Here is a 17,329-nt window from a genome sequence, read left to right as displayed (position 1 = left end):
TGAAACCCACTGGGGAGTCAGCTACTTTGAGTCCAGGACTCTCTGCTTGGCACCCTGCGATAAATGCTGCACTTTCCTTCACAACAACCCTCTGTCAGTAGCTTGGCTTTACTGTGTGTGGGTAAGTGGACCCAAGTTCGGTTTGGTAACATTTGACCTATCACAGTTGCTTATTTACATACACCTAAATGAATGCTTTTGTGCCAAAATTCCATCTAGAAAACTAGCTTCATGGCACTCAAGAAAAACTGGCCTGAGGGTGTTGCTGTCTTGCCAGTTGGCTGCAAGGAAGGTTCCAGGTATCAGAGGGTGGATTGCAGGTGTGAGATCACCCAAACTGGCAGGAACCCCAGGGCCTCTCTGACGGCAGTGAAGACTGAAAACCTTGTTTCCACAGAAGCCGAGTTTTCCCCCAAACAATTAGGAATAACCCAAAGGGGCTTTTTAGAAAATTGATTCTACCGGGTAAACTCTCTCAGGTTCTGGTTCCTGGAGGGGCTCCTCTGTTACTTCCGGGATCTTCATTTGCTCTTCTTTCAATTTCTCCTTTATAAAAGATTTTTTCTTGAAAATCTTACTATCTTCTTTTTCTACTTTTTCCTTGCCTTTCTTTTTAACAGCCTCCTTACTCTTCTTTTCTGCTTTTTTTTCTTCCTTTAAGCGTTCCTCTTCAGCTAACCGATCTTGTTCTTCTTTCCAGGCCTGTAAACACATTTAAAACATTTAACAGGATTTTGAAACAAATTTGATCCCATTCAGGTTCACTTTGGAGACCATTTTACGTGAATTTTTATAAGCTATGTCTCTGATGGATCAAAATACTGAACTAGAGACTGTCATACAATCCTTGATTCTCTCACTGCAGCTTCTTCACTCACCTCTGTTGCAGTTTTTTCTTTAACTTCAGGTTTCTTTTTATCTTTAACCTGAACTACTGCATCAGCCTCTTAGCTGGTTTCCCTGCCTCCTATATTTTCCACATGAGTCAAATCCCCAATTTAGGTTCTAAATAACCGGCAATATGATAGACTAGATGTTCAAAGAAACATTCCTAACATAATGTATTTCAAAAATGATAAGGTATTAAATCATCATTGTAATATAACATATAATACTGTGTATCAACTAAATTTAAAAAGCCAACATAACCTTAATAGTGATGCGTGCTAAAAACAATATAAAAGCTTATAATTTCAATCATCTTAGACACAAAAATTTTAGATAAAATACTATCAGGTCAAATCTAGTTATTTATTAAAATAATAATATGCCATGAAAAGCTGGTGTTATAATTTTCATCAATAATGTACATAAAGATGGACCCAGGAGCTTACTAAAAATTAAAATTCCTAGGTTCTACTGCCAAAGATCAGTTAGGATGGAACAAAAACATACATATTTTAACTCTCTCCTCTTCCAGAGATATTTAAGCAATTATGGCATATGTGGTTTTGTAGGATAAGGACTAAACTTTAGGAAAAGCTGCAGGGAAGTTTGTTTTAGAAATGCAAAGGTTATTCATACTGTTAAATCAATCCCCATAATTCAATGTATCTCCTAAATAAAGGAAAAAGCCCCAACAGGTACCAACAGGTACTTTAAAATTTAGTATAAGCAGCAAACATATATTTTGCCATGTAATTTATCTTTACCATTAATACCAAGAAGCCAGGGAGGCTCTCCAATATTAACCAACAACATTTTGAGGGTAACTGCACACTGATGGAGATGGGGAAATCAATTCCTGCCTACCCCATGTATAAGCTTACCACAAAGCTAATGTAATTAAAATAGTATGGTACTTGTATAGGAATAAATAAGTGGGTGACTGAAACAGGATTCAGCATTCAAAAATGGATAAAAATACCTTCACATTGTGATTAGATTTTCAGCATATGAATTTCAAAGGACACAAACACTAAACACTCCAGTGTTCAGAAGAGCTTAGAATATGTCTTTTATCATTTTATAGGGATTTTTAAAAATAGATTTAAAAATGGGTACCTAATATGTGACATATCAACATTCCAATTTAGTTTAAGAGGTGGGCATTAATATTACATTTAATCAAATGGTACTAGTGAAATGACAGTCCATCTGGGCAAAGAAAAATTAAAACACTTAAAACACTACAAAAATGTATTTCAGATCATTTCTAATGATCTCTGAATATGAAAAGCATATCTATGAAAATATTCTAAGGGAGTGCATGAAAATTAACATAAACTCAGGGTAGAATCAACCTGATGGAATCAAAAGCATAGAAGTCCTAAAAACATTTTTAAAAATGACAGATATTTAAAAAACTTTTTTTTTGATAAGCTATAGCATACATTGAAGTGACACAGCAGCAGCAGCACCATACATTCAAAAAGAGCACAAATCCTAAGTGATCATCTGAATGAATTACCACCAAGAAGGAATGATGCTAAAGCTGAAACTCCAGTACTTTGGCCACCTCATACGAAGAGTTGACTCATTGGAAAAGATTCTGATGCTGGGAGGGATTGGGGGCAGGAGGAGAAGGGGATGCCAGAGGATGAGATGGCTTGGTGACATCACTGACTCGATGGACGTGAGTTTGAATGAACTCCGGGAGTTGGTGATGGACAGGGAGGCCTGGCGTGCTGCGATTCACGGGGTCGCAAAGAGGCAGACACGACTGAGCGACTGAACTGAACTGAACTGAAGCACTACTGTGGGCTTCCCTGATGGCTTAGCAGGTAAAGAATCTGCCTGCAATGCAGGAGAAGATGCAGTTTTGATCCCTGGGTCAGAAAGATCCCCTGGAGGATGAAAATGGCAACCCACTCCAGTATTCTTGCCTGAAAAATTCCATGGACAGAGGAGCCTGGCAGGCTACAGTCCATGGGGTCACAAAGAGTCAGACATGACAGAGCGCCTGATGCATGTATGTAAGCACTCCTGTAAAAGTACCACCAGGTCAAGCAATAGATGATCTCTAGCTCCCCAGAAGCCCCCTTCATTCTCCTCAACTACTACCCACTTGGACTGCCCCAAAGGCAACCATCATCCTAGTTTTTAATACATTAGCTTTAAGCTTTGCCATTTAAAATTTTCTATAAGTGAAATCTTATATAATGTATCAATATATAGTCTTTTAACTTTCTCTTCTTTTTCTTACTATGATGTTTGTGAGATTCATACATACTTCTGTAAGCTATAGGCCATTTCCAGAGCTGCATAGTATTTCATCACATGAGTAAACCATTCTAGACTTTCTATTGATGGGTATTTGAATTGTTTCCAGTTTGGGAGAGTTAAAAACAACACTGCAAGAACAATTGTGTCCATATGTCTTGGTGCACCCGTGCATGCATAAGTATATCAGGTATGTACTTAGGGGTGAAATTATTAGGTTAAAGAGAAATCGTATGCCTAACTTTAGTAGTTATGCCCAATTTTCCAAAGTGAAAGTACCAACTTATACTTCAGCAGTATAGGAGAGTTTGCTTTACTTCACATCCTTGCCAAAATCTGGCAGTGTCTCCTAAATTTTGGCCAAAAATGATTGATTTGACCAGATAAAAGTTGAGTGTTTCTGTATATAAAAAATTGGCATTTATTAATATGGAAATTGTTTTATAAATTAAGGTACATCCAAATCATACACTAATATAATGCTATGAAGATAAGTTAGATCTCTCGATACTGTCTGGAAGTGATATTCAGGATGTATTGATAAGAGAAAAAAGTATGTGGCAGAGTTAAAAAAAATATATATATATCAAACCTAAACCAAAACCAAACATGAAAACTTTCTTTACATTTGTGCATGCATGCTTGTATGAGCATAGAACAAACCAAACTTTTACTATTTCTGATTTCAGGAGCTTAGGCCAGCCAGGTTAAGATTTCTTGTAAAAGCATGTATTACTTTTGTGATTAAAAATCCCAATATAAAGCAAACAAAAACAAACCACTGCCGCAGAAGCAGCAAGTATACCAACTATGAACAAGGGGCACTGCCCTGGATTTTGGCGGAGTTCCCTAAAGGTTTATCATCTGGTGGAGGAGTGAGCTTGGTGGAGAGACTGTTATTTCCTTGAAGATTCAATTATCTGAGAGTTTAGCAAAAAGATCATTTCCTGTGATACTTACACAAATGCTCTAGAACAAAATAATTTTGAACCTGTAATTTGTCAGTGTCATTTGTCTTTCTTTGGATTACCTTGAGAGAGCCTTCTAAAATAAAATTAATCTTTTCCTTCTCTTTTTCTTTGTCTTTTTCTTGATCTGATATTTCTGTCTTGCTCATTCCTTTGTTACCTATAACCAGAGAAAATTAAACTTCTTGGTAAAACTCTCTAATTTTCATAGAAGGACCAAACATCTGAGTTGTAGGAGAGCCCTATTCACTCATATCTGAATTCTTTTTTTTTTTTTTTTTTTGTCATCTCTAGAGTGGACATCTGAAGTAGAAATGAACTCTCTTAGGGATGAACGACTCGCCATCAGCGGAGGCAGTACATTCCATTCTCAATGTGTTGAGATTCTGAAGCTCTTATTGAGCTGGACTTTCACTAGAGTTTTAATCTAATTAATCCTAATTTAACCCCTTAAAACCACACAGGACAAATTTATCTTTTCCTTCCATACTGAAGACCTCCTTTTGCCAATACAGTTATTTTGTGGTGAAGATTTACATCTGTCCTGACTTGAGAGGCCTCAAACAGAATGTAATACCTACCAGGTGCATTCCAACTCTGATTTCAAATCGACCGTTTTCTGAATTTGGTCCACAGACACCCAGATAATTGTTGAGCTTTCGGTTCTGCTCAGAAGCAGAATAAAGAAAAGGCAGTCAACCCACAGTCCTTGGTACTAGCAGATAAGCGTGACCTGGATACAACTGTAAGGGCAGCCCTACCTGTCTTATATAGTCCCATCGAGTATTCGAATTACTTGGTGCTGTCCTGTGTTGCCCCGCCTGGAGGAAGGCCGAACTGATGGACAGATTATGGAACCATTTTGGTGAAAGGTGAATCGTTGACTTGGTTTGCCAAGTTTTATCTTAGAATCAAGCCAAGCACAAATTCCTCTGGTACTTTATAGAGGTTGCAAAAACTTAGGAAATTATATAGTTTTGCTTCTTTATAGGAAATCACTCTCAACTTAGTTACCAGAAATAATGAATAGTAATTACACAGAGTTCATTCCCTTTGTCTGAACCCAGTAAAATATCTTTATTTTCCAGATGAATTACATCAACATTTCATTCATTGATCAAGTGTCCTTTTTCTTTTCGTCACCTTCTCTCTGCTTGACAGCATCAACACCATGAAAATAACAAAAACACAACTGTATATTGATGCAACATCCCATCTAATCCATGTCACAGGCCCCCAAAAATTCATTTTCCCTTCATTTGTTATTCTAACCCACCCAGCTAGTCTCGGGACTCTTCTGTTTACTCTTATAAGGAAGGTCTTGTTTTATTCTCACTTTGGAAGCCATAATTATTCTTACAGAGACATACTGTCTCTGAATTTACTTCATATATTGCCAACAAAACGTAGATAGGCGAACCTATCAAGCCCACCAAAATAAAGACATGTGGCATTTCCCTAACATCACATTTAATCTCAACAGATTGACTCTTTCAAATCTGGCAGGAAGTGGGGTCAATATAAGACAAGTATCAAATCAATATAATACAAATATTCTCATCATATTTAGGAAGCAGCTATTCTATTTTATAGGGAAAGTGAAGAGTCACAGAAATGTTGTGGACAACTCTTTAATCCTGAAATAGTTACAGACTTGATATAATTAGTAAACAGCAGAATGTCTTGGGATTTTATATATAAGTTAAATTGGTTACTTACTTTTAGATTTTTTAATAGAGTAAATTTTGCTAGTAGAGGAAACTTTGGTAGCAACAGAAGATTTTATTTCCAGCTCATACTTGGCTTTATTGATTTCATCAGACATTTTAGTTTCCTGATATATAGCTTCTTCTTTTATGATCCAATCTTGAATGGATTTTGCAACAAGTTCCAAATAATTTCTAAAAAAGGAAAAGATCAGCAGGTGACACCTGAGTTAATAGGCAGCTCACATGGTAAACAATTTGCCTGCAATTCAGGAGACCCGGCTTCAATCCCTGAGTCTGGAAAAGGGAATGGTGATCCACGCCCGTATTCTTTCCTGGAGAATCCCACTGACAGAGAAGCCTGGTGGGCTACAGTCCACTGGGTCACAAAGAGTCTGACATGACTGAGCAACTGACACTTCACTTCAAAGTCAACAAGTGCATAAGATACTGACTGTGCAAATGAACTTTTCAAAAATTAACTGATTCTAAACTGCCACTTCATGGGAAATAGATGGGGAAACAGTGGAAACAATGTCAGACTTTACTTTTTGGGGCTCCAAAATCACTGCAGATGGTGACTGCAGCCATGAAATTAAAAGATGCTTACTCCTTGGAAGGAAAGTTATGACCAACCTAGGCAGCATATTAAAAAGAAGAGACATTACTTTGCCAACAAAGGTCCCTCTAGTCAAGGCTATGGTTTTTCCAGTGGTCATGCATGGATATGAGACTTGGACTGTGAAGAAAGCTGAGTGCTGAAGAACTGATGCTTTTGAACTGTGGTGTTGGAGAAGACTCTTGAGAGTCCCTTGGACTGCAAGGAGATCCAACCAGTCTATTGGAAAGGAGATCAGTCCTGGGTGTTCATTGGAAGGAATGATGCTAAAGCTGAAACTCCAGTACATTGGCCACCTCATGAGAAGAGTTGACTCACTGGAAAAGACTGATGCTGGGAGGGATTGGGGGCAGGAGGAGAAGGGGACAACAGAGGATGAGATGGCTGGATGGCATCACTGACTCGATGGACGTGAGTCTCAGTGAACTCTGGGAGTTGGTGATGGACAGGGAGGCCTGGTGTGCTGCGATTCATGGGGTTGCAAAGAGTCGGACACGACTTAGTGACTGAACTGAACTGAACAGAAACTGCCCATGTAACAAACATAATATAGAGATATATGCTATAATATATTTTGTACAAAGTAGTCATTTATAAATATTCAATGAAGATATGAAAAATCTTCAACTTCCTTCATGATTAAAGACCTACAAAATTAAAAATTAGATATTTCCCTCCAAATCAAAGATTAATGCTTGATAATACCAAAAGTTGATGACAGTTTGGAGAAACAGTCATTCTTAGCACTGTTAATTGCAGAGTAATATGGTAAAATGTCTTTATAGGGCAATTTTATAGCACAATAGGTACCATCTGAATTGACCACCAACTAACTGACTCACTGGATTAGTTGAAACATTGTAGTCTTGCTATAAACTTATCAGGCTTGTGAATACCCTCATCCTAAATACTACAACCTAAGCTGCTTGTGCATTTATGTATATGTCAGCATCTTACTGACCTGGAAGAGGTCAGTTTTCATTCCAATACCAAAGAAAGGCAATGCCAAAGAATGCTCAAACTACTGCACAATTACACTCATCTCACACACTAGTAAAGTAATGCTCAAAATTCTCCAAGCGAGGCTTCATCAGTATGTGAACTGTGAACTTCCAGATGTTCAAGCTGGTTTTAGAAAAGGCAGAGGAACCAGAGATCAAATTGCCAGCATCTGCTGGATCATCGAAAAAGCAAGAGAGTTCCAGAAAAACATCTACTTCTGCTTTATGAACTATGCCAAAACCTTTGACTGTGTGGATCACAGCAAACTGTGGAAAATTCTTAAAGAGATGGGAATACCAGACCACCTGACCTGCCTCCTGAGAAATCTATACGCAGGTCAAGAAACAACAGTTAAAACAGAACATGGAACAACAGACTGGTTCCAAATCAGGAAAGGAGTATGTCAAGGTTGTATATTGTCACCCGGCTTATTTAACTTATATGCAGAGTACATCATACAAAATGCCAGGCTGGATGAAGCACAAGCTGGAATCAAGACTGCCAGGAGAAATATTAATAACCTCAGATATGCAGATGACACCACACTTGTGGCAGAAAGAAAGTGAAAGGGGAGAGTGAAAAAGTTGGCTTAAAATTCAACATTCAGAAACCTATGATCAAGGCATCTGGTCCCATCATTTAATGGCAAATAGATGGAGAAACAATGGAACCAGTGACAGACTTAATCTTTTTGGGCTCCAAAATCACTGCAGATGCTGACTGCAGCCATGAAATTAAAAGATGCTTTCTCCTTGGAAGAAAAGTTACGACCAACCTAGGCAGCATATTAAAAAGCAGAGACATTACTTCACCAACAAAGGTCCATCTAGTCAAAGCTATGGTTTTTCCAGTCATCATCTATGGATGTGAGAGTTGGACTATAAAGAAATCTGAGCGCCGAAGAACTGATGTTTCTGAACTGTGGTGTTGGAGAAGGCTCTTGAGAGTCCCGTGGACTGCAAGGATATCTAACCAGTCCATCCTAAAGGAAATTAGTCCTGAATATTCATTGGAAAGACAGATGCTGAAGCTGAAACTCCAATACTTTGGCCACCTCATGTGAAGAACTGACTCATTTGAAAAGACCTGATGCTAAGAAAGATTGAAGGTGGGAGGAGAAGGGGACGGCAGAGGATGAGATGGTTGGATGGCATCACCGACTCAATGTACATAAGTTTGAGTAAACTCCGGGAGTTGGTGATGGACAGGGAAGCCTGGCATGCTGCATTCCATGGGGTTGCAAAGAGTTGGACACGACTGAGTGACTGAACTGAACTGAACTGAATTCACAGTGTCTTACTGCTTACTGGGATTTAGTAATGTTATTGTTCTTCAGTTGCTCAGTCATGTCCAAATCTTTGCAACCCCAAGGACTGCAGCATGCCAGGTCTCCCTGTCCTCACTATCTTCCAGAGTTTGCTCAAACTCAAGTCCACTGAGTTGGTGATGCCATCCAACCATCTCGTCTTCTGTGTCCCCTTCTCCTCCCGCCTTCAATCTTTGCCAGCATCAGGTCTTTTCTAATGAGTCAGTTCTTCACATCAGGTGGCCAAAGTATTAGAATTTCAGCTTCAGCATCAGTCCTTCCAGTGAATATTCGGGACTGATTTCCTTTAGGACTGACTGGCTTAATCTTGCAGTTCAAGGGACTCTCAAGAGTCCTCTCCAACACCACAGTTCAAGAGCATCAATTCTTCGGCACTCAGCTTTATTTATAGTCCAACTCTCCATCCATACATGACTACTGGAAAAAACCATAGCTTTGACTATATGTACTTTTGTCAGCAAAGTAATGTCTTTGCTTTTTAATATGCAGTCTAGGTTGGTCATAGACTTCCCTGGTGGCTCAGATGGTAAAGTGTCTGCCTACAATGTGGGAGACCCAGGTTTGATCCCTGGGTTGGGAAGATCCACTGGAGAAGGAAAATGGCAACCCACTCCAGTACTCTTGCCTGGAAAGTCCCATGGATGGAGGAGCCTGGTAGGCTACAGTGCACAGGGTTGCAAAGAGTCAGACACAACTGAGCAACTTCATTTCATTTCACTTTCTTCCAAGAGGCAAGCATCTTTTAATTTCATGGCTGCAGTCACCATCTGCAGTGACTTTGGAGCCCAAGAAAATAAAGTCTGTCACTGTTTCCACTGTTTCCCCATCGATATGCCATGAAGTGATGGGACTGGATGCCATGATCTTAGTTTTTTGAATGCTGAGTTTTAAACAAGCTTTTTTTTTTTTTTTTTTCACTCTCCTCTTTCACTTTCATCAAGAGGCTCTTCAGTGCCTCTTCAGTTTCTGCCATAAGGGTGGTGTCATATGCATATGTGAGGTTATTTATATTTCTCCTGGCAATCTTGATTCCAGCTTGTGCTTCATCCAGCCTGGCATTTCATATGATGTACTCTGCATATAAGTTAAATAAGCAGGATGGCAATATACAGCCTGGATGTACTCCTTTCCCAATTCGGAACCAGTCTGTTGTTCCATGTTCTGTTTTAACTGTTGCTTCTTGACTTGCATACAGATTTCTCAGGAGGCAGGTCAGGTGGTCTGGTATTCCCATCTCTTTAAGAATTTTCCACAGTTTGTTGTGATCCACACAGTCAAAGGTTTGGCATAGTCAATAAAGCAGAAGTAAATGTTTTGCTGTAATTCTCTTGCTTTTTCTATGATCCAATAGATGTTGGCAATTTGATTTCTGGTTCCTTTGCCTTTTCTAAATCCAGCTTGAACATCTGGAAGTTCTCAGTTCACATACTGTTGAATCCTCACTTGGAGAATTTTGAGCATTACTTTGGTAGTGTGTGAGATGAGTCAAATTGTGTGGTAGTTTGAACATTCTTTGGCATTACCTTTGGGAGTGGAATGAAAACAGACCTTTTCCACTCCTGTGGCCACTGTGGAGTTGTCCAAATTTGCAGGCATAATGAGTGCAGCACTTAAACAGCATCATCTTTTCTGATTTGAAATAGTTAATCTGGAATTTCGTCACCTCCGCTAGCTTTGTCCAAGTAGTGATGCTTCTTAAGGCCCACTTGACTTCACATTCCAGGATGTCTGGCTTTAGGTGAGTGATCATCCCATCGTGGTTATCTGGGTCATCTTTTTTGTATAGTTCTTCTGTGTATTCTTGCCACCTCTTCTTAATATCCTCTGCTTCTGTTAGGTCCATACCGTTTCTGTCCTTTTATCATGCCCATCTTTGAATTAAATGCTCCCTTGGTATCTCTAATTTTCTTGAGGAGATCGCTAGTCTTTCCCATTCTATTATTTTCCTCTATTTCTTTGCATTGATCGCTGAAGAAGGCTTTCTTGTCTCTCCTCGCTATTCTTTGGAACTCTGCATTCAAGTGAGTATATCTTTCGTTTTCTCCTTTGCCTTCTGATTCTCTTTTCTCAGCTATTTGTAAGGGCTCCTCAGACAACCATTTTGCCTTTCTTTTTCTTGTGGATGGTTTTTGATCACCACCTCCTCTACAATGTCACAAACCTCCATCCATAGCTCTTCAGACACACTGTCAGATTTAATTCCTCAAATCTACATGTCACTTCTACTGTATAATCATAAGGGATTTGATTTAGGTCATTCCTGAAAGATCTAGTGGTTTTCCCTACATTTTTCAATGTAAGTCTGAATTTGGCAATAAAGAGTTCATGATCTGAGCCACAGTCAGCTCCCAGTCTTGTTTTTGCTGACTGTATAGAGCTTCTCTATCTTTGGCTGTAAAAAAATATAGTCCATCTGATTTCGGTAATTGACCATCTGGTGATGTCCATGTAGAGCGTCATCTCTTGTGATGTTAGAAGAGGGTATTTGCTATGACCAGTGCATTCTCTTGGTAAAACTCTATTAGCCTTCGCCCTGCTTCATTTTGTACTCCAAGGCCAAACTTGCCTGTTACTACTACTAATTCCTGCTTGGCCTGTTAGTTGGTGGTAAGTCTACACTTGTTAACATGTTGAGTTGAACAGGTCAAATACCCTGAAGTCATCTTGACTACTCTTGTTTCTCAAGTTCTTCTTCCAACTGTCAGGAAATCCAAATGATTTTTTAAAACATATTTAAATATATTCAAAATCGTATCACGTCTCACTCTGCTTACTGCCGAATCCTGGTCTAAGTCACTATCATCTTTTGCTAGGATTGTTGCCATAGTCTTCCAACAAGTTTCCTTGTTCTTACCTTCGAGTCCCTGTAGTCTATTCCTAACAGAGCAACTATAAAGATCCTTTTAATCCTTAAATCAGATTATACTCTCTTATTCTTAGAAACTTTTAATAGTTTTAAACAAAACCCAGAATGCTTACAATTGATCTGTGATAACGGAACACAGATATGTATATTTCAAATGAAATGACAAAATAAGAAGCATTTCAGCACAAAGTGATTCAGGAAGTTTGCCACCCAGGGATACTTCCTGAAATAATTACTCAAAAATGTATTCCAGAGCTTAAAAGAAAAGTTGAAGAAAGACAACATGGGATATAAGTAAGAGTTGAGAAAGAATAAAATTAATAGTTAAATGTAAGTAATTATTTATATTCAGTTCTATTACTTGTTATCAAAAATATTACTTTACGATTAGAAACAAAATTTATAGACAATTTCTAAACGGGAGGTAGGAGATGCACTGGGAGCATGTGAAAATATGTTAAACATTTTAACATTTCCTGGGAAATGGTACTAATATTCACTGCATTGGAGAAGGAAATGGCAACCCATCCAGTGTTCTTGCCTGGAGAATCCCAGGGATGGGGGTGCCTCGTGGGCTGCTGTCAATGGGGTCACACAGAGTTGGACACGACTGAAGCGACTTAGCAGCAGCAGCAGCAGCAACCCTATCTATTATATAAAAGTATTTAAATGTGATTTAAAAGGATAAGTGTAACTTCTACAAAAATATAAGTAGAATTTATGACTTTTAAAAAATCACATGCTAAGAATGAATTGAGTCTAACAAAGGAAGAAAGGGATTAATCTTGAAGTAAAAATATGGGTTGTATAAATTTAATGGTAAGAATGAGGCCAAACATATTAACAAATAAAGTAAAAGTGAATATATTAAGTTATTTTAGATGTAAGAAAATTAACATTGTTATTATTATTAGAATATTTTAAAAGACAGGAGATCTCAGAGTGGCTAAAAAACTCAAGTTGATATTTAAAAGAGGTGTATCTAAAACAGAAACAAAGTCAAAAGACTTAGAGAATGAATTTATGGTTGCCTGGGGGAAAGATGGGGGGAAGGGACAGTTAGGGATTTTGAGATGGACTTGTACACACTGCTATATTTACCTGCTATGTTCATAGATAATATAAAATGATAAAATGTTTTTATCCTTCAAGAAGTATATAATCTAAAATCTTTGTAAATGTAAAAATGTACAAAGATAAATAATAAAAGAGATAAACATCAATCCTACAGAAAAATGTAAGTAGTAGTATCAGCAGTATATACTTTATTGCAGTAATAATAGAAAATTCAGGTCCGCTTTGATATTGGAAGGCTCAGGTTCAAATCCTAGATCTGCCACTTACTTACAAATAATCCTCAACTTCTTCATTTGTATAATGTTGTGATAACAAAGTGAGATGATATATGGAAAGCGTTGAACACAAGTCTGACACATCATAAGCATCAATAAGTAGAAGCTTCACTATTATTAATGACAGTAAAATAGAATTCTTAAATAGGTTGTAAGCTTTCTAATATAAAGATGATTTTTAAAATATTTGTTATATTGTATGGTGTTCAGAATGCTGTATAAATAGTAATGCCTAAAATTTATCAACATAAATATTTTCTCAAAAGTATCAATTGAGAATGCTGTAAACACAATTATTCACCATTTCTCATGAAACTCATAGTTTAGTAATGATATGTACAATTTTCCATCAGTTCTTTAATATAGTTTTAAAAATATTATTCATACTTTCCAAACTACTTAAATATTTATGAATTATGACTAAACTGAGCTCAAGAACAAAGGCCTATTCATGTTTGTAGAATCTAAAATAGTTTTCACAATCCTTTGTATAGCTAAACAATGACAACAGATTTGTGTAAATAAAGCATTGAAATAGAATGGCTGACCTGTATAAGTGTATAAATTAAATAAAGAGACCATAGTATGTCCATTAAAAAAAATAAAATAAAAAATAAAATGGATAACCAACAAGGACCTATGGTATAGCACATAGAACAATGCTCCGTGTTATGTGGCAGCCTGAATGGGAGGAGAGCTAGAGGGAGAATGCTGCTGCTGCTGCTGCTGCTGCTAAATCGCTTCAGTCGTGTCCGACTCTGTGTGACCCCAGAGACGGCAGCCCACCAGGCTCCCCCGTCCCTGGGATTCTCCAGGCAAGAACACTGGAGTGGGTTGCCATTTCCTTCTCCAATGCATGAAAGTGAAAAGTGAGAGGGAAGTTGCTCAGTCGTGTCCAACTCTTAGCGACCCCATGGACTGCAGCCCACCAGGCTCCTCCATCCATGGGATTTTCCAGGCAAGAGTACTGGAGTGGGGTGCCATCGCCTTCTCTGAGAGGGAGAATGGATACATGTATACGTATGGCTTAGTCACTTCACTGTTCATCTGAAACTATCACAACATTGTTAAGTGGCTATATCCCAGGAGAAAATAAAAAGTTTAAATTTTAAAAAGAGAGATATATCTAAAAGTCAAATTCAAGCAGAAGAATATAAAAATGGCAGAAGTCTAGGTCCTCAATTTTTGTGAGCAGCAGCACTATCCCTGACACAATGCCCAACTACAGATTTTTTTTTGCTACAGGAGAAAAATAATTCTCTTACTAGTTTAACCATTATAACCAGTTTTCCATGAATATAGTGAAACATCATTCCTAGTTGACATGCAAAATGACTGAGAACATTACATCAGTAAATTATTAATATAAAAGAATTTCCAATAATATTAATATCAAATATGGTTAAATTCAAGGTGAAAAGCATTAAAAGGAAGATAGACGTGTTATCATGTTGATAAGTTACAATCCTTTAAGAAGGATGTATATAAAAATAGAAATTAAAAAATAACATTATGCATATACACATACAGTACACATGCAGAACAGGAAGAAGAAACAGAGCTATAATCATAAAGACAGACATTAATCTCTCTCTCTCAGAAATGGATGTTTATTTGGGGAATACTGATTAATTTTATTTTAATAGACTGGAAAATCTAGATGTCATGCATGATTCCTTAAGAAAGTAAAAATTTCCAAAAGTAATTGAAGAAGAAATAGAAAAGCTGAATAGAGAATTAACTTCAGAAGGACTGACAAGGTTGTAGATTAATCTATTCTTCATCCTCTGACCTACTCTCTCTCCCATTGGGCCCTGCTACCCAGCCCCTTGGAATCCACTAACTCTAAATGGTTTTCCATGTGAAGTATTCTTACTCTCCACAAAGTCAGGTACATACTGTGGAAGCTCCTGTATGTGTAAGCAAAGGGTCTTGGAAAATGACTTTGTAGTCTAACTTCTAACAGTATTGTTTTTTCTACAGAGTTAAAAGGTGGAATATTTTGACTGCCTTATGTGCTGTGAATCCTCAGAGCTGTGGGCTCACACCTTAACGAGACAAATGGGAGTGGACTGCAGGCTGTGGCTTCTTAGGTGAAGGGGGGAACACGGCACCTTGATGCCCATTTCAGCAGGTACGCACAACCAGTGTGGGGAGGGAAGCAAAAGAAGTGGTGCCCTGGGGCAGCTGCTGAGCCCCCTGATGGGATGAAGATGGGGTCATGCTGGATCTCCTGCACTGGGTTCTTGCAGAAAGCTAAGTAAGCACAGAATTGGATTAAATTCTACTTACCATGTGATTCTGGTTGTTAACTTGAATCCACAATTATCTTGGAGAATCAGGTCATAAAAAATACACATAATTGTCAGTGTTATCCATAAGGTTAGTGTAACACCAATACATCTCTAAGTGATATATTTTACACACTTGGGAGAATAATATAAACATCACTGGAGAAGTAAATTACAGAACATGTCATAAAATAGGTTACTGAAAGAGAAAAATGTATCTATTTTATTAAGTTATAAAATGTATGTAAAGATCAATATGTTGGGTTTTATTATTTAATTTGTAATATCTGAAGCCAAGTATATCTAACATTTTCACTTGGGAGGGGAATGGAAAAAGAATGATTTTCTTTGGTCAAAGTGTGGGTGTAAACAAGCCCTAGGTTTGCCTTTTTTGGGTATTCTAGTTTTTGTTTCTGTTGTCAATGGTGTTTTTTCCTTTTTTAAACATCACATTTTCTAACAATTTCTTGTAGTGCAAAAAAATGCAGTTAGAGGATATGCTGCTGTTGTTATCCAGTTGCTAAGTTGTGTCCAACTCTTTGTGACCCCATGGACTGGCATGGGATCATGCCACAGCATGCCAGGTTCCTCTGTCCTCCACTATCTCCTGGAGTTTGCTCAAATTCATGTCCATTGAGTCCGTAATGCCATCCAACCATCACATCCTCTGCTGCTCCCTTCTCCTTTGCCTTCAATCTTTCCCAGTATCAGGGTCTTTTCTAAGGAATCGGCTGTTTGCATCAGGAGACAAAAGTGTTGGAGCTTCAGCATCAGGGTTGCTGAATGAATATTCAGGGCTGATCTTCAGGTAATTTCTCCCATTAATTCACATTTTTAGATAGATTGTTTCGGATTTTCCTGTGTCGCTAATAACCTCAGCTGCTAATAATGGCAGTTTCCTTTTGGACTCCTATAATTTAAAGATACTTTTAGTAATTTTTCTGATTTAGATCTTCATTAAATGTTGCTTAGAATTGGTCATGGTAGTTACCTCTATTTTGTTTCTAATTTTATAAAGATGCTTGTAACATTTTTTATTAAGAATGATGTTTACATCTTAATAACTTCAAAGGCATTCAGAAGACAATGGGATAATTTTCTTCAAAGTGCTGAGAATTTACATGTCAATCAAGAACTATATCCTAAGCAAAATTATCTTTCATGAACAAGGCTAAAATGAAGATATTTGCAATAAACAAAATGATTTTACTACCAAAGATCCTCACTATATGAACTTTTAAAGCTCTTATCTTAGGAAGAAGGGAAAATAAAATAGTAAGCATATATTAATTTACAAACACTGGATATGAAAACAATAATGTTATTATATTGTGGGGTAAAAACATTAAGATAGAATTAAAGTGTTCTGCAATAATAGAAAATGTGGACTGGTGATAAGAAGTTAAAACACTCTATTGTGCTTATATTATTTGGTAGGAAGGTAAAGGCAGGGTCTTCTGCAGGAGATGAAAGCAGTCGATCCTAAAGGAAATCAATCCTGAATATTCATTTCAAGGACTGATGTTGAAACTCCAATACTTGGCCACTTGATGTGAAGACCCGACTCATTGGAAAAGACCCCGATGCTGGGAAAGATCGAAGACAAAAGGAGAAGGGGGCAGCAGAGGATGAGATGGTTAGATAGCATCACTGACTCAATGGATATGAATTTGAGCAAACTCCAGGAGACACTGAAGGACAGAGAAGCTTAGCGTGCTGCGATCCATGGGATCACAGAGTCGGACGTGACTGAGTGACTGAATAGCGTAACAAAGGTGCTGATGACTTTGTCAATTTTCAAGTGAATATCACAGTTTCTGAAGAATGAGTTGAGATATAGTGTATAACTGTCATTCTGGTAGTAGTAATAAAAATGAAATTAATTCAAACCAAATAAGGAGAAATAAAGAAAATGAAAAAAAAGAGCAAATAAAAGGACAAAATTAAATGGTTGAAATTAATCCAAATATATGAACTAGGTTCTCAAGAGGTAAATATTGTCAGATGAATTTTTAAAATTTGGCTATATATATATT

General features: G+C 37.6%; 1 protein-coding gene across 3 annotated transcripts in view; it reads right to left on the bottom strand.

The window, feature by feature from the left end:
• The window catches only part of SPAG17 (sperm associated antigen 17), a 252,300-nt gene that overhangs the window by 109,528 nt on the left and 125,443 nt on the right, over positions 1 to 17,329 (bottom strand). For all 3 annotated transcript variants that reach the window (XR_003510028.1, XM_027535676.1, XM_027535679.1), the window contains exons 19-21: positions 5,850 to 6,031; positions 4,193 to 4,290; positions 463 to 702 (exon numbers count right to left, since the gene is read on the bottom strand). Coding sequence is in view for 2 of the 3 variants with exons in the window: in XM_027535676.1 (XP_027391477.1) it covers positions 463 to 702; positions 4,193 to 4,290; positions 5,850 to 6,031 (520 nt within the window). In the remaining variant the exon portion in view is untranslated. The remainder of the gene's footprint in view (positions 1 to 462; positions 703 to 4,192; positions 4,291 to 5,849; positions 6,032 to 17,329) is intronic.

This window comes from Bos indicus x Bos taurus, chromosome 3 (genome assembly GCF_003369695.1).
Source record: "Bos indicus x Bos taurus breed Angus x Brahman F1 hybrid chromosome 3, Bos_hybrid_MaternalHap_v2.0, whole genome shotgun sequence".
Lineage (NCBI taxonomy): Eukaryota > Metazoa > Chordata > Mammalia > Artiodactyla > Bovidae > Bos > Bos indicus x Bos taurus.
Note: the sequence above shows the minus strand (reverse complement) of the source record. Positions and strands in the feature narration are given on the sequence as shown.